At 40.0% G+C, this 21447-nt stretch overlaps 4 protein-coding genes across 8 annotated transcripts in view; 2 read left to right on the forward strand and 2 right to left on the reverse strand.

Annotated features, from left to right (window-relative positions):
- The window catches only part of LOC136444106 (urease accessory protein UreG-like), a 6318-nt gene extending 752 nt beyond the window's left edge, over positions 1 to 5566 (forward strand). For 4 of the 5 annotated variants that reach the window (XM_066441607.1, XM_066441603.1, XM_066441605.1 and 1 more), the window contains exons 2-8: positions 313 to 385; positions 2325 to 2461; positions 2834 to 2958; positions 3203 to 3299; positions 4009 to 4156; positions 4609 to 4712; positions 4867 to 5566. In XM_066441607.1, coding sequence (XP_066297704.1) covers positions 352 to 385; positions 2325 to 2461; positions 2834 to 2958; positions 3203 to 3299; positions 4009 to 4156; positions 4609 to 4712; positions 4867 to 5007 — 786 coding nt within the window. In that variant the 5' untranslated portion in view covers positions 313 to 351 and the 3' untranslated portion in view covers positions 5008 to 5566. Of the gene's footprint in view, positions 1 to 20; positions 116 to 312; positions 386 to 2324; positions 2462 to 2833; positions 2959 to 3202; positions 3300 to 4008; positions 4157 to 4608; positions 4713 to 4866 lie in introns of those variants that run through there. The other variant, XM_066441602.1, reaches the window with a different exon arrangement.
- A 2422-nt stretch (positions 5567 to 7988) lies between these two features.
- LOC136444109 (uncharacterized) lies at positions 7989 to 13596 on the reverse strand. Its single transcript, XM_066441611.1, has 9 exons — positions 13486 to 13596; positions 13251 to 13325; positions 12965 to 13006; positions 12504 to 12634; positions 11223 to 11285; positions 10779 to 10874; positions 10334 to 10405; positions 10049 to 10101; positions 7989 to 9487 (listed from the first exon to the last, which is right to left on the reverse strand). Exons 1-9 carry the CDS (start codon positions 13526 to 13528, stop codon positions 9385 to 9387), a joined length of 678 nt encoding a protein of 225 aa, XP_066297708.1. The 5' UTR covers positions 13529 to 13596; the 3' UTR covers positions 7989 to 9384.
- A 244-nt stretch (positions 13597 to 13840) lies between these two features.
- Positions 13841 to 16963, forward strand: LOC136444103 (uncharacterized). Its single transcript, XM_066441599.1, has 7 exons — positions 13841 to 14109; positions 14404 to 14565; positions 14769 to 14897; positions 15147 to 15238; positions 15678 to 15877; positions 16191 to 16303; positions 16569 to 16963. The coding sequence occupies exons 1-7, from the start codon at positions 13942 to 13944 to the stop codon at positions 16644 to 16646; spliced, it is 942 nt and encodes a 313-aa protein (XP_066297696.1). The 5' UTR covers positions 13841 to 13941; the 3' UTR covers positions 16647 to 16963.
- LOC136444108 (U3 small nucleolar RNA-associated protein NOL7-like) lies at positions 16101 to 20457 on the reverse strand. Its single transcript, XM_066441610.1, has 7 exons — positions 20323 to 20457; positions 20030 to 20094; positions 19341 to 19507; positions 19097 to 19158; positions 18540 to 18635; positions 17786 to 17973; positions 16101 to 17181 (listed from the first exon to the last, which is right to left on the reverse strand). Exons 2-7 carry the CDS (start codon positions 20082 to 20084, stop codon positions 16985 to 16987), a joined length of 765 nt encoding a protein of 254 aa, XP_066297707.1. The 5' UTR covers positions 20085 to 20094; positions 20323 to 20457; the 3' UTR covers positions 16101 to 16984.
- Between the last annotated feature and the right edge of the window lie 990 nt (positions 20458 to 21447).

Consider the following 21447-nt stretch of genomic DNA (forward strand, 5'->3'; position numbering starts at 1 on the left):
TACACAGTAAAACAACACACAGACTAGTAGTGACAGAACGTGGAGGGGGACAAAATCGTAACAGGTTTAACAATACTTGCAGTCTCTACAGACTCCTTGGGTTGCTGAAAAAATGGTAATGTTATGAATAAGCCAAACTGTGTTAATGATTTGCCAAAGTTTTAGTAGCAGGCAAATGCACACATTCAGCAAACTATAGCAATGTGTGACTCCTGGCACCCCTATTTGACCAATTTCTAACCCTAGGCACCTGATGAAGACTCATAACTGGCAATCGTTCACCTCATTGATTCAAGCCCTTTATTTTTGCAGGATCATTTTCAAGATCATCATCTGAACCTGACATCTGACATGGCATCTACTGATCAAGTGAGCTTTGTGAAAGGTAACAGTTAAGTTGAAATCATAGTTAACGTTATGACAGGACTTTGCTGCACAACAACCATGCCAATTTTGAAATTTAATGTTGGGTTTTATTTGTTTGTTTGGGGCTCCCTTGACCTACTGCTCTGAGCTTGTAGGGAGAGCCCTGCATGATTTGATACTGTAAATGCAGAAATATTTGAGGTGGTTTTATGTTCGCGGTTTTCGCGGCGACCGTTTCACCGTGAACTTAAAACCACCGCAAACATTTAGCAGTGTGTGACTAAAGCACTGCCGCGAACTTAAAAGCATGGCGAACACTCCATTTTCACTTTTAAAGTGCTCTAATAGAGCAAAACTAAAAACCGTCATGCAAACTTAATGCATTTACAGTTCACTGTTTTGATACTCAGTTGGCCTTGTTGTTGCCCCAGTTGGACGGAGGTTAGTTAAGGTTTGTCAGGTCATCTAAGGACAGGGAACCTTTGGACTCCTTGAACTTTTGGGACCAAGTATAAGATATTTTTTCAGTTTGTGGAGACTTTCATGTCACATATATCACGGCTTTATGATTTTTTTTTGTCTTGTTGTATCGTACTGTAGCACACAAGAAGTTAAATCCAGGTACAAGGACAAAAGGTGTCGACAAGTTGCTTATTGTTCAATAAAATCAATTAATCTTAATAAGATGTGGCCATTAGGCAAATATATTCTATGATTAGGGCCTGGGCGACACAGAAGAATGCTGGTCAAAGGCAATTACCGGTAGGTGATCTAGATCTGAGGACAGGCTACTAGGTCAAAGGCCGTTAGGTGATCTGAGGACAAGCCATAGGGCTCAAAATAGTTGGTGCCTGTGCGCCCAAAACACTTCTGTGCACCTAATTTTTGACTGTGGGTGCACTGGTGCACCTAAATATTTTTGTACGCTATAGGGTACTGTAAAGGTACTATTGTACACTAGTTTACAGAATATTCTTGAAAGTATCAAGAAAAGCAATATAACCTTTTGTTGTACTTTATTAGATTTATATAGAATCACAAATTGAAGTTCTTAAAAGAGGCATTGGCATTCAAACTTTGTAATATTATGTCTTGCTGACATTCAACTTCATTTCATGTTGTGCATCACAAATTCTTTCTGTGCACCTAATTTTTTTGGTTGGGTACACCAGTACACCTATTTTCAAATATGAATTTCGAGCCCTTCAGCTAGGTAAAAGGCAGTTAGGTCATCTGAGGATAGGTAAACTATAAGCAGGTCAGTTGGGATTGAAACCCTCCCTCCTTGCACCATGACACTCACTGGACCCATAGCACAAACAAAACCCTTGACTATGTTTTTATCTGGAAAACAAATATTTTTCAAACAGTTGACAAGGGTGCCAACAGGTTGCTTTGTGGTTTTGTTTAAAACTAGTTAATCTTGATATGATTTGGTCATTATATAGGCCACTTGTACAGCAGTGGCGTCGCAGTGGCGCAGTTCCTTGGTTCAAATCCGGGGTCCCCTGATTTGTCTCGTTGACGTTGTGCCCTATGCTTCACGCCACTGTGCCCCAGTGTGGAAAGGCACTTTACATGATTCTGTGACTTTGACACCTCAAGCACGTAAAAGAAACCACCACGCTTATCGAAAAGAGTATGGGTCCTTCCCGGTGAGAGTGGATCAAATATATCTGTTCTGATATGCAGCTTGTACTCTTCAGTACAAACCTGGTGTGGTATGCCATGAGGCAGTTTACTGGGTATGCAATACAAACAAACAAACAAACAGAATGTGGGTCAAAGACTGTCATGTCATCTGAGGACAGGCTGGCCTTAATTTGAACCTGCGTTTAGACCACCTGGTAGTTCAAATAGTTAATCATATGTTATGTTTTACTTTCACTTCCAATAGAAGTTGTTGTCAAAAATCATTTGTGTTGTGTCCTATATAATGTCTTTGGTTCTACATACAGCTGGGTCTATGGATGATGCCAGCAGTCAGGGGCATCATCATCACCATGGAGACCATGGCCACACCCATGAAGCCATGGAGCATCCAGGGAAATTTACAGCCAGAGATAGACCAGTCTTGAGAACAGACTGGAAGCAGGTAGGAGTTGTGAAACATGTGATATTGTAATGTGCAGTGTTGTGTCCAATCATTTGGAATATATTGTGGTAACAAAAGGGTCAAGCAGTCATCCCCAGGTCCTTTTCCACGTAGCTTAGTACTGGTAGTGCAATGCCGCTTCGCAACGGCTCAAGTGTTTTGTCAAGGCAAGCACACTGGGTCACCCCTACCCTTTTTGATAAGTGTCATGAGAAAAGCTAGATTTGTCCCTGACACAAGTATTGTTTTCATATTTCCTCAGCATGTCAGTCATGCAGATAAAGCAGCTCACTGCTTAGAACATTGCAAATCATTCATTTGTGGAACATGTAGGTCTCCTGATGTTGTTATACTTTGTGTATAATATGACAGAGAGCCTTCACAGTGGGAATAGGAGGCCCTGTCGGCTCGGGGAAGACAGCGCTGGTCCTGGCCCTGTGTAAACACCTGAGGGAGGCCCATGCCATCTGTGTGGTCACTAATGACATCTTCACCAGGTGAGCCATAACATAGTCTGGCTGCCAGACTGTTTCCAGGACCTACAAAGTACAAAGGCAAGCTCCTTGCTCTAGGGCCAGACCCTGTGTTAGACTTAGACCCTGAGAAACACAAAAGATATCGGGGGACTGGCATCCAGGCTAGCCATAACTTAGAAATTAGAGATATTCTCCTTCTTTTTTTTCAATATACACCTCTCAATCTATTGAACAGTTGGATTATTGAGTGTTGAATATGTTTTAGAGAAGACTGGGAGTTTCTCGTGAAGAACAAGGCCCTGCCAGAGGAGAGGATGAGAGCAGTGGAGACAGGAGGGTGTCCACATGCAGCCATCAGAGAGGTCAGTTGGTCTGATTTACAAGCAGATAGATCTACATGTACTGGTGGCAAGGCAGTATCCAAAGGGCCAAACAGGCCTATTGTATAGTTATACTGTGTTTGGCCCTTTGGCCACTGCCTTGCCACCAGTAGATCTGCTTGGAGATTATGTTGGTCAGCTGCATACACAAAAATGAGCACTGTCCCAGAACAGAATGTGCAAGCGATCAGGCTGGCTGGCGAATTGTTTGTATATAGCAATAATTAGCATCAACTGTCAATAAGTCACCACCATTTAACCCTTGACCTGAGCAGGTTACATGTACCTCTGTCAGTTGCAATGTGTTATCATACAGGCGTGTACAGTAGTTGTCATGTTGTAGTTAAAAAAGAATTCATCACGATTTCTGTTGGATGTTTGCGCAACATTGCATCAGAATTTTTCATCCATTGCATAGTCCTTCCTATGCAACGTTTGGAAACTAGGGATATTATCCTTACATGTACATATGCAAACATGACCTTATACAATACATTCTGTCAAAGTGCTGCACAGATGCTCATTGAATGTATTCCATAGACTTGTATAGTATAATCTAAAATTGTAGTACATTGTATCTAGTATCGACATATTTTTTATTGGTAGGAATTTTTAACTCTTGAATTACTAGATAAAAAGGGTAAATTTAAATCAAATGGTCATTTTTTTACTGTTTTGTCATTTTCATCAGGATTACTCACTGAATATGGAAACGGTGAAAGAACTGACAAAAAAGTTCCAGCCTGAATTGGTCATCATTGAATCTGGTGGAGACAACTTGGCTGCTAACTTCAGTACAGAGCTAGCAGATTACATCATCTATGTGATTGATGTAGCAGGTAAACAATGTGTTTCACACTTGTCAACTACAAGAAAGTTTGTGTTGACAGCCACTCCATTGAGTAGGGCGAGTCTACTAGTGCAGTCAGTTATTTTGTTGGCGGGCTTTCCTGGCCCTTCTCTTTGACTTAGCAGCAGGTTAGACTGTCTCGGTTTCAAAAGATGAAACACTGTTTTGGATCAGCTGTCACCAGGCACTGGAGAATAGTTTTAACCTACCATGACTCCTTAGACATAGAATTGTGCAAAATAACATGTATTATTTTTTCCTCAGATTTGAGATACCCCGAAATTACATTATTAGAAACTGCAGTGAAAAAATCTTATTAAAGAGGAACACTGTTTTTTAATCCTGCAAGTTGCAATCTAATTCGACAATCTGCCAAAAAAACTTGTTTGAGATTGATTATATAGCCAATTCATTCTGTTCTCCCTTGTTGTGTGTGGATAGGAGGAGACAAAGTCCCCAGGAAAGGAGGGCCTGGAGTCACACAGAGCGACCTCCTGGTTATCAACAAGACGGACCTAGCAGAGGCTGTGGGGGCTGATCTTAAGGTGAGAGGTGCTGCAGAAGATAGGAAAATATGTCGTAAATTGTGACCATGTTGTTCCCAATGCCACCTCAGCCTAATCATTTATGTGTACCTCATTTACATCAATGGAAATGCCCATGTTTCTCCAACCTTCCATCTTGACCTCCTGTTGCTAGGTGATGGACCGTGAGTCTGCTATGATGAGGGATGGAGGACCCACCATCTTTGCCCAGGCAAAACACAACATTGGGGTTCCAGAGATAGCAGAGCTCATCTTATCAGCACTTAAACAATCAGTTCCACATCACACACAATAGTGAACTGAAAGCTGTGTGGTAAACATCGGGCATTATCAAGTTAACATAGTGGAAATCTTTTTAGCTAATGACATGTGTTTTGAACAATGAGTAGTGTGCTGAACATTAAGCAATTAATGAGTGAGCAATGATACATGATACAGGTTTTATTGTGGCCTGTATGGCACATCAAATTAAACATTACAGGTGTCCTTAGTGTAAGGAAACAGAATTATGAAAGATTTGGCCAGCTTAGAAAGACAGGTGAGCATTTAGTATATAAATTAGATGATTTTTGTCAGTACTTAGGTGAAACATCGAAAACAAAAGATTATATATATTGACAAAGAGATTCATCATTGTGCCTTTATATATTTGTCATACAGTGTGCTACTACTAAAATGGAAAGCTTTTTGAAGATATATAATGTTGTGAAAGTAGACCTGAACTACATTCTCCAATAAAGGCTTGATATCTGATTGAAAAGAAACCAAGAGCTGTTTTGTCATTGGTGAATTGAGAAAAAGTTGTTAACATTTATGCTGAATATTTAGAAATAAAAATCTGTTACCATATTAAATTGTATTGCATTCTGATTAATTATTATAAAAGAAGAGTATTTCAATAAACATTAAGACAGGCAATTTTGAAATAGATGGTCATCATAGTTTTGGGTTTAGCTATGGAACAGGACAACAGGTGTATGTTGCAAAAGTGACCCCTAGCATATAACAGTAGAATTGCATCACAAGCAATATCCAAAACTGCACAGTGCCTCCAGTTGCCCAATGGATTTCGTTGCCCTTGCTCAGTTTAAGAAAAAAGTAGTAGGGAAAGTTTTCTACAACTTGTAGCACTCCTCAGAACTCTCTCAACTTCTTCAGTTTACATGTATATCCTTATCTCACAGTGCCACTAAGGTAGCCCCTGAAAACAAACCCAGTTGAACCCCCAATTAAGTATTGGGCATTCAGTTTGCAGAGCTCCTAGCCCTATAGTGACTTTGAACATGACTGGATACCATTCATTTAACAGTCTGCCTGTGTTATGCCTATTCACCTTGGTATGAAGTCGTTTGCTAAACCTCAGGTAGCTAATTGTTCTGTGCATAATAAGTAACCAAATGTGTGTACCAAAGGTGGTGGCACTGCATCAGCTCTATATTGAATTCGCCCTCCATTCTTTCTCCCTTTGTTCTGGCAACACGAGACAGCGTTACAACCATATTTAGACTTACTAGAGGTGACTCCTTTCTTTGTCAAAGAAGTTGGGGGTTAGTGTATCAGAAAAAAGAGCCTTTGATTCAAACTTTGCAGCTGGGAGACATCTACAACCACAGTGCCTCAGGACTTTACTTGGAGCAGAGAAAGAACATTTTCTTGCAACCCGTTGCTCCAAGACTGCTGGGAGTCTAAGTAACCAGGGAAGCAGACCAGCAGCTAAGAGTTGCATCCCAAGGCTTACCAAGCCTCAGTATTCAAAGACGACAAATTGTGTGTGAACAGCAAACAACACGATGGGTTGGTTGTGGAGCATTCTATGGCTGCTACTACTAATCTTCGTTGGATATCCACTGGGATTCCTGTTCGCGTGGTTCTGGGTTCTCCTCGGTCCGTTTGCAGCGTGCATCACCGTGTTAAAGGAGCCAATCGAGTTATTGTTCAGAGGGGCAAAACTGCCGATCACCTTTGCAGAGAACATGGTGAACCAGACCCCCATGTGTGGCTGATCCAGGACACGTCAACATTGGTGACCAACGACAAGCCAAGGTGTGGCTGGGAGCAGAATCAACTACTGTTACAGTAGTTCTTCAAATTGTAGTGACTGTCGATGCGCAAGAAATTTGCACATGAGATGATAAGGGAAAAGCTACATGGACAAACCAGGCAGATACATGCATCTTGATGTTGCAACTTGTTGAATCTGAATAATTTTTTAGGACACTTCTAAATCGGGACATTAAGTAATAACATTAGTTTCACACTTATCTTGAAATGATTTGGCATAACTTACGTTATGAAGTAACAGGTGTTCTGATGTTCAGCATTTTATTGAACACTTCCATCAGTTTGACTAGCTAGCATCTCCTCAATTCCTGACCAAATCAACATGGCAACAATTAGGTCACTAATGACGTCAACTGCTTATGCATGAAGGATCATGAAGGGTGTGGTATTGAACCATTGAACAGTTAGGGTACGTACTAGTAGTGTCTGCCATATATCACTGTCAACTCTACCTAGATACTTCCACGGTACTGACTTTCAGTCACGCATGGCTGCTGAGTATGAATAATACATTAATTTTCTATTGTGAACTTAATCTGAATACAATTATCTTGTGCAGCCCTTTTTTTCAATAAACTGTTGCTGTAATATTAATGGTTTTGATTGTGTGATGAGTATATGAATTATAAAGTGCCTAGTGATTGTTTGTTATGCCACTGAACCACATGCGTAACTCTCTACTCCCACCTTTACTTTCAGCTTGGCTGCCCCTGCATGCATTGCCAAGCCTACACAAACATTGTTATGTGGGTGTTTAGAAAGGGCGTAGATTGTAATTTTTGAGCCCCCGGGGGAGGTTACCTTGCAGTGTCTATGGCTTTATTCTGCTTGTTATCTTCACATCTTAGGGCAGTGACATTTTAATCTCACAATCACAGCAAGTGACTGAGTCGCTGATCCTCCTGTGATTACACCTGGCTCAGTTCAACTCGTCCGTCTGAAGAGAGACACACGGGCAGTTTCAACCAGGTGGGAGACCCAAGACCAGAGTTTGTGGCCTGAAACACCTGCCATAAAGGGATCGGGACAAGGATTGGGCAGTTCAGCTGAACCTGTGGGACACTGCACCTGAGAACAGCAGAAAACAGACCAGAAGTTGAACAACTGGGAGGATATAGAGGAATACAGCTACCTCGAATACAAGCCCAGGTATACCAGAGACAGCACACTGCCAGTTGGCGATAAGCTACAAAGAAACCAGAGTAGCCATTCTAATAGCTGCTTGACTTTTACTGAGGAGTGTTTTGTCATCAATTGCCCTGATAGAGCAAGGATCTCCAACAGACGTGTGAAAAACTTTGCTTCTGCTGGTGAAACTGTCGTACCAAAGCCACCGTACTGGACATTGACATTCCAGCACGAACTACAGGAATCTCAAGGACGTTTGAAGGACACTTCTCTGCTGTTTGAAGGCTAAGTTTAGGGCTTGAATCTGTGTGGTCCACAAGATCTTAAATCACCTGAGTGTGGGTAGACTGTACAAAGGTCTAGACTTTGTGTCAATATAGGGTCAGTTGTTACCGGTATCTACAACAGCTGACTATAATTTTCAGATTTACTGTACAGTTGTTGTACCTGTTGTAATCACAGTCCTTTGAAGTTGCAGTACGTTGTGTTAGCAGTACTAAACATACAAGATGGGTAAATGTGATTGGATGTGGAGCATCTTGTGGCTCCTGCTTCTAATTTTCATAGGTTGGCCGCTGGGGTTCCTTTTTGCCTGGATCTGGGTGCTGATTGGTCCGTTTGCTGTCTGCATTTCGGCCTTAAAATCATTAGACGAAATACTTTTGAAAGGAGCAAAGTTACCGATCACTTTTGCTGAGAACATGGTGAAACAAACACCAATATGTGGCTAGAAATCCTCAGGAAGGGTTTCCTGTCAATAATTTCAAGGAGCAAAGGGAATCAAAAGGCCTACTAGTATATTTTTACATACAGCTTTGGGAAACCTGGAAAATCTAACAGCAACCTCTGGTGAAAACAAGGTGAAACAAACACCTAAAAATAAATAGTATGTGAATTGAAAACTTTAGGGATGGACCACAAATGATCATGGGGGATGGGGTAGATGTTGCTAAGATGGAAAACTAAGAAAAGCATTGGCAGAAAAATGATGAAAGTAAGAAAGAAACAGGTCTAATATCTACACCCCCTCTCCCCATGATATGTACTAGTCCATCCAACATTGAGGATTAGAAAATGCAACTGTGTGGGAAAAAGCTATTAGCTGTCACCTTTTATGTGCACAAATATTTGCCTTTGCACTTTTGTACCTGAAAGTTTGTATTTTTGACAAAGTCAGCTTTTAGAAGTAACTGGTGTGCATGATGTTGACAATATTTGTGATTTGGTGTGATTTAGGATCAGGATTTGTTCTGAGGATTTAACTTTAATCTACTGCACATCATCTTTTAATGAGGTAGAATTAGCATGGATACACTCCATGTTTACTTACTGTAAGCAAGGAGCTTTAAACTTCCTTGCTACATAAGTAGTATATTTAGCTTGAGGAAATTTTCTGGTGTCTTGCCTCCATATCTGTTACAGATCCCATTCTTCCAACGGTCCAATTAAATGTAGCTTTACAGTGTGGTTACAGTCAATGATGTTAGGAGTGGAAGAGTTTGGCAAACATGGTGTCGTGTGTGTTCTGTGTGATGTCTACCAGGGGGAAGGTCACACAGGCTTCCTCCACTGTACGGCTCACGTTCCTGAAAAAGTACAGGGAAATTCTCCAAATTATTTACTAAAACACGAACGATTGTCTTCCCAATACTAAAAAAGTTCATTTTCATTCTAAGGTACTGTTGAAGGGTGCCTGAGACGAGTTTCGGTGTGTTCTACAAATGCCAACTTAGTCAAGTATTTACCTTGATTTTTTCAGTTGGTAACGTTACCTTATTGCAATGCGATAATTTATGCAGCCAGTACGTATCCATATGAGTAATGAGGCTATTGTAGTGCCTTTTAAAATGCTAAGGGCACCTCCTTGCTCACAAGACCCCCATTTTACGTCCCTTCCAAAAGACGGGTGCAGCCTCAACCAGAATACCATTCCCCAGACTTGAACCAGGGTCTCCAAGTTACCAGCTAATTGGAACCAAGAGCTCAACTATGAGGCTTCTATCAACTGAGCTAATGGAAAATCTTTGATTGATTGATGAATTTTCAACTGTGTTGGTTAAAGATATCATTTCTGTCACTAAGGTCAAGAGATGTACTTCTTTATCTCAAAAAGATAATGACTAAGATTCTAGGTCATTCTAGCATACCTCTTAATGATGTTATCCACACCTTCCTGCAGTTCAAACTGAATTCTTTGAGCCTGGGAAGGGAAAGGTATGTTATGAAATTGAGGTAAAAGAGAGATAATCTTCTGTCTTTTCAGTGAACTGTGCAGAATTGGTCAACTACAAAAAAATTATGTAAACCTCCTACTTGTGCAGTGTAGCAAAGATAAATTTGGTACATAGATGATCCAATATTAGGGAGAAGGTTACAAAACACTTCACAACCAACAGATTTGCCAGAGAGCATGAGACTAAAAATGTAGTTACCTCAATGGTTCCAACATTGCCTAACCTGACAGCACTGGCTATTATAGTTCTCAGCACCCCAAACACAAACATCTGGAAAAGATATGAAAATATTCTCTAAAAGTTACACACACAATAATTCATTCTGAGATTGACAGGAACGTTTCAATCATACAACAACTATTGAATAGTCATTTGCTTAAGCATAAGCTTAAGCATTTCTTTCAAGGGTGGAACGTTAAGCTCTGGTCCACAGTGCATTGTACTGGTTGAAAAGAGCTTGGAAAATTTTCCCGGTACAGGAAACCTGTAAATACCGTATATAGAGTCTGTCTTCTTTGTGGCAGCTCAACAGTTAAACGAGTTCCTTGAGCTAAACTGATTTGATATCACATTTACTTTTACCTTTTCTTTCTTACTGAAACATCTCCCTGGGGGTCCTAAATATAGATTAGTCAACCCTTACCTGGTGAGCTTGATGAAGGTCCAGCTGTAACACTGCACTCAGGAATCCAAACATCACGGCATAGTGACCATGAAGTCTGTCCTGTTCTAGTAAGGTCTGTGGATCGATAAAAACAAACATTAAAGCATTCAAACTCTTTCACAAATAACGTAATGATATATCAGTGGCATGATAACCAACCTCTGCTTTGAGTCTGACTTCTTTTTTGTTGATAACTTGTAAGTATGGTCAGTAATAACTATGCAGATCTTATTTCTTTATTGAATAGGATACTGGTATACATGGTGGACATTAGAATCACATTACACATTTACATTCTGAAAAAGGTCATGAGGTTTTAGCTGTATTTGTGGACTTTTTCTCTAGCGTGCTGATGTGAAATTTGTCCTTGACACACTAACATTATAGTAACTTTATACAAGAGGATTGGACACATAGTATTACCTCTATTCTCCTGATCTGTTCATCAGGGAATATCTTGGCTGCTGTCACAATTAAGGAATTTCCCTATGTAAAATAAAACATGTCATGTTTTTTTTTTTTTATTATTCAAAGAACATAACAAGATACAATAAGAGAACCATCCAACAATAACTGCTCATATACAAATAATATGAAATCAGATATAATAATAGTAACCGAAATTCGGTAATGATCACATAATTCATCCAACAGAGATGAATAATGTGATGTAACTCAGATTAAGGGATTTCTTACATGACAAAAATAACAACAGAAGTTTCAATGAAACAAGAAATGAATCATATGAACCACATATTTAGCTGCATGTCATGTTAACAGTGGCATAAACACCATATTCAGAGATAATTCAAATCAGCAATTTTGTTGCAAATATGGCTATGAAAATTTGTCAGACTGATAACACTTTGACTGTTACTTAAAATGAAATGGAATGCAACCACATTCCTAAATAGGGACCTTAGATATTAAATCTCAGGACTATTTCATGCAATGGCACAGTGACCTTGCCATGCCTACTATTTTCAATAAGTGTATTGGGTTCTTTTACATGCAGTGGTTTGTTGCATCACAGGGCATCGATGGCCAAATAGCCTGATCTCAAATAAAACACTGTACAAACTGTGTAACACAAGCCCGCTGTCAACAAAAGTGAAAGATGCCAGGTGGTCTATGTTCGGACACATTCTGAGAATGCCGACCGACACACCTGCACAACAGGCTTTAGACTTCGCCCTGATAGGATGCAACAGATATAGTTCCAGAAAAGGAAGACACTGCAAAAACTTACTGAGCCTACTGAGGGCAGACCTGAAGGAAAGAGGTCAAGGACCGTTGCGGTCAGAAAGAAACTTACGGGAGCTAAGGAAGCTCGCAGCGAATCGGACTAAGTGGAAGGGACTGAAGGAAGACTGAATGCGGCTGCAGGATGTTTCAACTACTGCAGCAGCAGAAAACAGTGGACTACTACTTTGTTGCTTGATTGATGCTAACACCTAAAGCCCCAGGGCCGCCGACTCTACATCACCCTCTGAAAAGACGAATGCAATCGCTTACAACATTTTTGAGCTGGGGCTGACCCTAGGATAGAACTCCAGCCCACAGATCCACGGAATTTGATTTATATGGCCAAGCAGCCGGGTTCCATTAATGCCCGCGCAACGGGAACAGTTGCATAACACAGAAACAAATCTACAATGACTTTGTGATAAGTCAACGGTATGCTGTCCTACTACCTACATGTACCTGTCTGATGCTGGCTCGGTTGGCTACATGGTTGTTGAGACAAGCCTGACACCTGGAGTCCAGGTCTGTCAGTCTGTCCTGGTCCATGCAGCTGTGGTATGCAGCTGTCACATATGGCAGGCTGAAAGAACCTGGAAATGCATGAAAAAAATAACCCATCACACTCATAGAGAAGAGTGGGGGTGACTCCATGTGCTAATTGGCTTTGAAAGCAAGCTAGCTGTAAGAAATCTGCATTGCTCAATTTGCTATTGAAATTGTTACCTTCAGCATTAATATGCTTTGTTTCAAGCTTTGAGTTTGACCAAAGCAGAAGAAGCTTTTTACATTGTACAGGTGTACTTGTGGTTATACATGTGATTACTTCCCAAATCTTAATTATATCACTAATTGAACTTAACACTGAATAAGAATATACAACCAACCTGAGCTTACACAACAACTATAAACTGGAATCTTACCTGCATTCTCCATACACTGTACAGTGAATTGCTTGAAGTTTTCTGAAAGAAAAAAAACAGGTACCCATTCATGTTGAAAATACTGTTTTGACTGGAAGGTCTACATGGGGGGGGGGGGATCCTGGTAACACCATTAGGTAACACTAAACGGTAAATTTAGGAGAATATCGTCATAATCTAGTGTAGAATAAAACAGTGTAAGGTTAAATATGGGATGTCTGAGGATCAATGTTGTAACAATAATCATTTTATCAATAAAACATTTTTTCTTAAGTTCAACAGTTACCTGGGGTGTTGACAATGCCCAACTTGATGGCTGCTTCTAGACCCACACTGTGTGAAAACCCTCCAGTTGGGAAAGCTGTCATTTTCAGACAAACATAAAAGTTAACATGAGTTATTTAAGTATCATCGTCACATATACAGACACAAGGGAGTGCACACTGAAGTAAAAATGACAAAACGTCGAAATATCTGATACTGAAAACCACAGCATTGTTCTAATATAAGTAAATCGTCACCTGAATCTGAGATCTGAAGTATTGTAACCAGTTTCCCGTTCATGTTGAACAGCTGAAGTAAACTGGAGCCAAAATTTAGCCCCAGGTCTGAGTTTCTGCAACTTCCTTACACTACAGCTCTTTGGGTCAAAGGTTGACTAGTCTACTAAAACTACGGTGTTGATAAAAAGTATACTTCTTTGAATAAAGATAATTTATCCATTATGAAGCTTTTGATTCATACTTTAAGTTAGCATATAATACAATATTTTATTATCTTATCACCATTTTGTATTTGCTGCTTTACTTTTTGATAACAAAAATCACTCGTATTATACCTCGCCCCTAAAAGATGAGTAGTATCACCAAAAACATGGCGGACGAAGGAGATTTTTGAGACGAACACAGACGATTTTCGGACGTGTTTTGTGAAATGACTGGAGTTTAGACGTTGTTTACCGATTCACGCTAAAGAAAATGGAGTTGTCTAGCTGTAAGGACGAAGATAAGTTTGAGACTGTTGATAAAACTGAGAAACGAACCCAGTCCCGACCCGAGGCAAGGGGGAGGGCGGTGTTTCAGCCAGCCTGGGAGAATGGGCAACTTGTTGCTGTCACCAATACTGTACTTCAATACACATACCCGGTAAGGGGAATCATTCACAACCATATTTACATGAAAAGTATGACATGAATAGTATCTTATAGCTGACAGTGCTAGCTTGAACCAAGTATATTTAACCTCCTTGATTTTACTAACGTTAAGACTTTAAAAAAGTTTTTTGTCGTCTGCTAAAATTATAATTTACAATTTCATTTTCGGCTCGGGGCAAACGCCTGTTTTTTTACGGATATAACGTTTCTTATTTTAATAGTTTTGCGATGTTAAATATATTCTTTGTGTCCTTCTTTTTATGATACATATTGTACTCCCTCACAGTTGAAGTTACTGCTGCCTCAGAATGTCAGTAGGACAAAGACGTGCCAGTGGCTGTACGTCATCACGTTTGGTGGGGGTCTAGTCGCAGGGGATAACATCCAACTGGACATAGAGCTGGCTGAAGATTGTGCAGTTGTAGTCACTACACAAGCCTCAACTAAGGTAGTAAACTTCTAACATTAATTTCTCTATTGATTTGCTGATAATTTGATTCATTTATAGATTCATTCATTCACACGTATCACATTCACTCAAATAACATTTGTCATTAAATTGTATGGGTCATCAGATAGATGTGTTGTAGTACACATACATTAGACTGTATGGACTTTATACTGTTCTATAAACTGCCCTGTTTTCTGTAGGTTTTCCACAGTGTGGATGATTTGGTGACTTGTCAGACATTAGAGTCTAAAGTTGGAGCTGGCTCACTTCTAGTCCTTCTACCTGATCCTGTGGTGTGTTATAAGGACGCAGCATACAGGCAGGAACAGGTATGTATATGATAGGAGCCTTCCAGTCAAGGAGGGATGAATAAGTAGAAAAGTAGTTTGCCTTTCCCTTGCCAAATTATCTATTATCAGTTTAGAAGTGAGTAGTTGAGATGTGCAAAGGATCAGTGTAGTTTGAGCTGCTTCCTCCCTGTGTGCTTGTGCTACACGGAAGTCTACATGTGTATGTCCTACGGTATGTTTCATTTTTGCTAAAGGTTCATAATTTAACACAACACATATCTTTTGTAGGTGTTCCACTTGAACCAAAGTTCCAGTTTAGTCCTGTTAGACTGGTACACATCTGGGAGGATGGCACGGGGAGAATGCTGGGAGTTTCAAAGGTTAGTTTTGACTAGGTTGCAACACTTGGATTAGGAAATGTGGCATCGTGATCACTGAATTGGGACAGGTTAATCAGATTTACGTCACAACTTTTTCACATTAAAAGCTGGCGGTACCTTTCTAAAGGCATCTTACAGTCTTAATATGTAAGCCTATTACCACTTAATATGTAAACCTAGCAAAGGGCCCCATGCAGGGTATAAATCATCATGGCACATGTGATGATTCAACACATTTTATCTTTGACATTTCTTTTGAAGCATTTGTAGAAAATTACAAGACAGCATCTTTGGATAATACAAAATAACTGCTGCTAAACCTTAGCATGAAAGTTCATCTGTGTTAGTTAAGTTTAGTCTTTCATAACTGCTGCTAAAGTTGACACAAGGCACAAAAACGTAAGAAATCAGATCCATGAAACCTTTATCTCTTTTTCAGTTACCACAGCATCAACAGTATCTACCTGGACAACAGGCTAGTGTTCAGAGATGTGGTGTGTTTACAGGACACTCCATTATTACCTGTAAATCAGGCAATGGCACAGTACAATGTGGTGGGCATGTGTGTTCTCATTGGTCCAGCTCTGTCAGACCTCTACAAGAAACTGCTGAATGAACTCGGCAGGAGTAAGCCTTATGGTAAGTTCATGTTCTTAACCTTATTCCTACTGAGGCAAATGTCGGGACACACAAAGTTGTATTGGTTATGGCAGTGGCGGAAGGGAGAAGGTTAAACACGTAGACAGAAGTTTGCTGTAAGGACTTTGTCATTGAGTCTGTTGATGTTAATATCTTAGCAGCCAAACATGCAATACCACATCCAAGTACCAGTACGAGTCATGTCAAGCACAAACCCATCTGGTAGAACTTACTAGAAGAATTTATTCCCATACCATTGGCATTAGTACTGTGAGCTATCAAATGATCAATTGGTAAGTGTATGTTCTTTTAGGTTACAAGTACAAGAAAGATGTGGTTCTGAGTATCAGTCCTCTGAGGTTTGAAAAGGAAGGAGAAGAGATCCATGGTGCAGTTGTCAGAGTCATGGCATACACAACCACACAGGTGAACATGGCAGGTTTACTACTACAATGTACAATGTGTAGCTCTACATTTGTTATGTCATGGTTGGTATTTATTTTGTGGATGGTAATGTATTGTTGTGTGGGACATGTTCTTCTACATATTACAGTACTAGTATACAAAATATAACAGTTATGCATATATGTGTGTGTCAACAGTTATTATTTTAAGGCTAAGACCACCAAAGTATGATACTATGACCATACTGTTTTCCCTTAGAAATGTTGTTTTTAATTGTTCTTTTCAGGTGTTCACTGAGATGGAGAGAATTTTACAAGATCTGTACCCCAGGCTAGGAGGGAACCCCTTTGAAAACAAATATTAAATGGAATTTCTGCAATACACACAGATTTCTACTTTGGGAAGATGACTTTATCATTTTATGGTAGTTTTGTCCGGTCTGGTATCCACAATGTGAGACACAATATTTTTCGACAATTGTAAATACACAGGATGCTGTAATATTGGGAAAATGTTTATAAATTCAGGGAAATGATTATAAATTTCATATCCTACATGTACAGCAAATAATGCTGCTCAATTTACGATCATGATCAGCTTTATATTGATAACAGTGTAAGATGTACAGGAAAAATGACATCAAGTTTTGTATAGATTATGATTAAATGTTATCAAAGGATGTATCGAGCCTTCTTGATTACACTAAAGTTCTTTCAGAGGGTCAATCCCATCTGCAGGACCTCTTAACTTCTTTCTCTTAGCCCTTTTCGCCATCTTAAGGAGGAGCTTTCTTTCTATAGCTTCCTTCACTCTTCTTTCCTTCTTGAACGTTCTTTTCTTCATCCAGTATTGGGAGTCCTTTTTCTTCTGCTTCTTGGTCTTTTTCTGTTCTTTCTCTTCTGAAATAACAATGCAACACCAATTACAAATTACAATCATTATCCAAAATACTCATACTTATGCATAGACTATAAAGAAAATATTTTTTATTGTAGCGGTAAATTTCAATCATTAGTTTACAGAGCTCTATAATTAGGGCTTGGTTTCTAAACATAACATCAGGTACAGGTATTAGGTACAGCGGTTTAGATAGAGATCTGTACCTGTACCTGAGCAATTAGACACAGTAACCTGTTGTCTTCAGTGATGATAGAAACATTAATCAACAGGTAACGGAATGTTTGTTTAAACCTCAGGTATCTTATGCAGAAAATCCATGTTTTGGAGAGAATCTCAAACCAAAAATGGTGGTCCTGATTTCAACAACAATACAATGTTTTCCAGTGCTAAACTTTCATTTTTGTGGTAGGGATAACACATATCAAGTTACCAAATAAGTCTTACTACTCTTAGTCAAGTTTTATACCTAAGTGTTAGTCTATTCAGGTACGTTTATACAGTATTGGTACATTGATGTTGCAGTATTCTGAACCTGTCCCTAAATGATTTTTGCAGTATTGTACCAGTACTAGTATGCAGTCCTAGCTTTAATATACAACCAACCTTGGACTGTGAAGTGCACTGCGGGTTTGTGGTTGTGTTTGTTCTGTGCAGCCAGACTGGTCCCAACTGGTTCTCTCCTGATCCTGGTTCCGTACAGCTGCTTCTGTAGGAACTCTGCAGCTGTTTCTGACTTGGGTCTGGTTTTCTGTACCTCCTCCTCCAACACTACTGCCTCATAACCTTCTCCACTGCACGATTGGAAAGAAAGTTTTTAATACATGTAAAATGTATATAAATGGCAAGAGTACATGCAAGAATGAATTATGAGAAACCCATTGAAAAGAACGAGTAACATTTTCAAACACATTGTAGCAGTGTCTAACAGTGCCCTTGTATGCTTGCAGCTTGTCACATGTTTACTCTTAATATGAGGTAAACATTTGCTTATTCTAGAGGGTCTGTATGGGGGGTCCTGACAACACTTTACGCTAAATTCAGAAGAACCCTCTACGCAATTACGCTAAAAACAAGGAAGGGGATTACGCAAAATTTGATCACCTCGCTAGAGTCGCTACGAATTACATGGCTAAGATGGCTTTCCCTATGAACTACGAGAAATAAAAATAGGCTGCCTACGCATTACGGAAAAGAGCATGCAGACCCTACATTCTAGATCTGGTCTCTTGTTCTGATATTATGACATAATTGAACAACAGTTATTGTTCACATACAAAGTGCAGCTTAAAAGTAAAGATAAGCATTGATTATATTTGTGCTATTCCAGCAGTCACAGAATATCAGTTTGAATACTTACACTGCTCTGGCAGGCTTGTTTTTTCTTCTGTTTACAGCCTGGCTTGCCTTAGTCTCCAACTTCTGCTGCTTCAACTGTGTCTTCATCTCAAGCTCTCTGAAACAGTAACATTCCAGAAGGTTAAGCAGTTGTCATTCAAACTAGTTAAGACAAGGCTTATTACTTCTTGAAAATAAAATGATGAAATATGTCAAAGTTAAAAGTCTTCACAACTGTTGCCAGTCAGTACTACACAAACTGTTCTTTAAAATGACTGTAACTTGACTTTTCCTTCTTTTCTTATTAAGCAGGTCACTCAAATCACTGAGACCTCAGCACATATAAGTGAGTGGAAACTAGGAAATATAATGAGACTTAGCATTCATATACTGTAGATTAATTTGTTTTCACAGGGACTTAATTTTGCGGTATGAGGGGAAAGGAGGTTTTCAGTTTCCCAGCTGGAACAATTCTGTAGTACAGTAAAAATACAAAACACCTATTGGCCATGTCTTGATCTTGGGGTGTAAGGTCACACAAAAATAGAATGACAGCAAACATTTTAAGGTTTACAGTACCTTGTTCTTTCTGCTTCTACTTCCTTCAGCACATCAAGGGGGAGGGGCTGGATCTTCTGTTTCTGTCAGAGATAGGACAATAATGGATGATTTGCTGTTACAAAATCATAGGAACTTTTGCTGCAATAATGCTGTTGTATCATAAACAGTGGTACATTGTATAGATGGGCTATCAATCATTTACAAAATCACATTTCCATGCTCTCGTTGGAGTCCCAATGAAAGATGATAAAATAATTAATACCTTCTGCTGCTTGAAGAGTTCATCCTTCTTCTTCCTTTTGTCCTTGGCTGCTTCTTCCGACTTCTTGGTTTCACTGATGGCAGTTTTCATGGCCTGCAGCGCCACCTGGCGACTTTTGGTGAAGGACACATCTTCTGGCGCCTCATCATCGCTGTCGCTGTGAAGAACTGGAATTAGGGCAACAGGGCAAATGAAATGTCACTAAAATAATATATTTTACATGATGGAAGCTTTCCAGAGAAACAGAGAAATGCTTCATCTAAAACTAAATTAGAGATGTTGATATTTCCTAGATCACATTGGTGGATAAAACAGCACTTGCAAATGGGCTGCTAAAAAAATATTGGTAGACGGGGGTGGAAGAGGGTGGATTGGAAGGGGGTAGGGTTCAAACCTCTGGATTGGAACTAGGATAGGGACAAAACCACGGTCCAGGCCTGACTTTGTACCTCTTCCCCCCCCCCCCCCCAACACCCCAACTTTTTACTTTTTGGAACAGCCCAAATTCATATGGCTTTGTTTGTTCATAGCATGTTTCCAATAACATGCATAATTGAAATTATGCTTCAGTAGATATTCAGTAGATATTTGTGTATTTTGAGCATTAACCGCTGTACTCTACTCTACCAACAGACTGTTTCAAAACATTTAATCGGTATAACGTTATCATAATATAGTTTATGACGTACCTTCTCCTTCGTCCACCTCATGTTTTTGCACATGAACTTCTTCCATTGCCGACATGTTAGCTGGCCTGTTGGACAATAGTTACAATTAAAGACATTTATAAGGATCAGAGTCCATTTGGAGACTGGAAAGTAGGCAACATAATAAAGCAGCACAAAGTCGGCCACACACGCTTGATGCCCCCCTCCCCCATAACACAACGTGTCCCGTTTTCCCTTCGTTGATGCCCATTTTTGGCACATTTAACAACCAAATTTCAGCCTTCAAATACTTCACAAAACATAGCTTTACTCACCTTTATCTATGAGAGCCAAACGTGGAGGATTTCTGTACTTCCTTCGTGTTGAAAGTTGTTTTGTCACATGGACGCAGCCATCTTGAATAAAATTACCTACGTTGAAGCGCCCCCTGGCAGTGAAAGCTGGTACCGTTAATGACATTTCACAATCATCTCATCTGAACGGACAAGCTACGCAGTGTAGTGAATCATGCCGAGTTGCCGATAACAGTGCAAACTGTATAGACGTGTTCACTAAAAAGATGTTCTTCGCCCAGATAAGCCAATATAACAGGATTCCCAGAACAAAGTGTTGTAAGAAATATCCATGAGGCGTAGTCATTTTATTATATGTTCTCCAAGCAGAGGTTATAGTAGTGCCCTCCCTTCACAGTGTTAAAAATCCCGGCCGCCTGACTACTAGCCCCCGATCGAAATCTCTGCTTGGAGAACAGGTTTTTATACCTGGAAGTTTTGGTTACACGGGAAAGGCACAGGAGGCAAACAGACCCATCGAGCTGCAGGCACGCACGACTTAACCACTAGGCTAAAAGGTCGCGACCAGTTAGACTGTTACAGAGCGACTTACGTTAATTAGGCAGATAATTGCTCACATGCTCACAGCATCCACCTTTACAGCCGTCGATAAATGACACTACGGTGGCCCATTGGATTTACCCGATTGTGTCGTATACGCAAATGACTGTGTCGTCTACGCAAACGACTGACGACGCACAGAAGTGTGAGCGTGTGCTGCGAGCAGAAGTGTGTGTGCTGCACGCAGACGTATGCGAAAATTTCATCGGCCAACGTCAGACTCTCATGATGTCAAGTGACGTATTCGCATAGTCAGCTGTTAGGTGTTCGATCTTTGAACCTGGACAGATGTGTCCACTGAGAAAGTAATCTTCATCGATGGCCCTCTGCAGACTCCAAATCCAATGCGATAGGGCGAAAAAAGACAAGACTGGCAAAAAATAATAATAAGTCGGCTAAATTCAAGTGAAAATAGACACCATAAGCGTTGTACATTTCATCTAATAAGAATTGAAGCGACAAAACAAGGGATCACAGCCAACATTTGTTTTATTCCTGGATTCAAGAAGTGCACCGATGCTATACGTGATATCTAAAGCAGATAGA

The sequence above is a fragment of the Branchiostoma lanceolatum genome, chromosome 10 (assembly GCF_035083965.1).
Source record: "Branchiostoma lanceolatum isolate klBraLanc5 chromosome 10, klBraLanc5.hap2, whole genome shotgun sequence".
NCBI classification, from domain to species: Eukaryota; Metazoa; Chordata; class Leptocardii; order Amphioxiformes; family Branchiostomatidae; genus Branchiostoma; species Branchiostoma lanceolatum.

Bases quoted from the DNA above. Each gene is read 5' to 3' on its own strand.
- LOC136444103 (XM_066441599.1), top strand. From the start codon at position 13,942: ATGGAGTTGTCTAGCTGTAAGGACGAAGATAAGTTTGAGACTGTTGAT. The intron at 14,566-14,768 runs GTAGTAAACTTC...TGTTTTCTGTAG, and splicing joins CTACACAAGCCTCAACTAAG to GTTTTCCACAGTGTGGATGA. The intron at 14,898-15,146 runs GTATGTATATGA...TATCTTTTGTAG, and splicing joins CAGCATACAGGCAGGAACAG to GTGTTCCACTTGAACCAAAG.
- LOC136444109 (XM_066441611.1), bottom strand. From the start codon at position 13,528: ATGAACGGGAAACTGGTTACAATACTTCAGATCTCAGATTCAG. The intron at 13,007-13,250 runs GTAACTGTTGAA...TTTTTCTTTCAG, and splicing joins GGGCATTGTCAACACCCCAG to AAAACTTCAAGCAATTCACT. The intron at 10,102-10,333 runs GTAACTACATTT...TTCCCTTCCCAG, and splicing joins GCAATGTTGGAACCATTGAG to GCTCAAAGAATTCAGTTTGA.
- LOC136444108 (XM_066441610.1), bottom strand. From the start codon at position 20,084: ATGTCGGCAATGGAAGAAGTTCATGTGCAAAAACATGAGGTGGACGAA. The intron at 19,159-19,340 runs GTATTAATTATT...TATCTCTGACAG, and splicing joins AACTCTTCAAGCAGCAGAAG to AAACAGAAGATCCAGCCCCT. The intron at 18,636-19,096 runs GTACTGTAAACC...TTACTGTTTCAG, and splicing joins GTAGAAGCAGAAAGAACAAG to AGAGCTTGAGATGAAGACAC.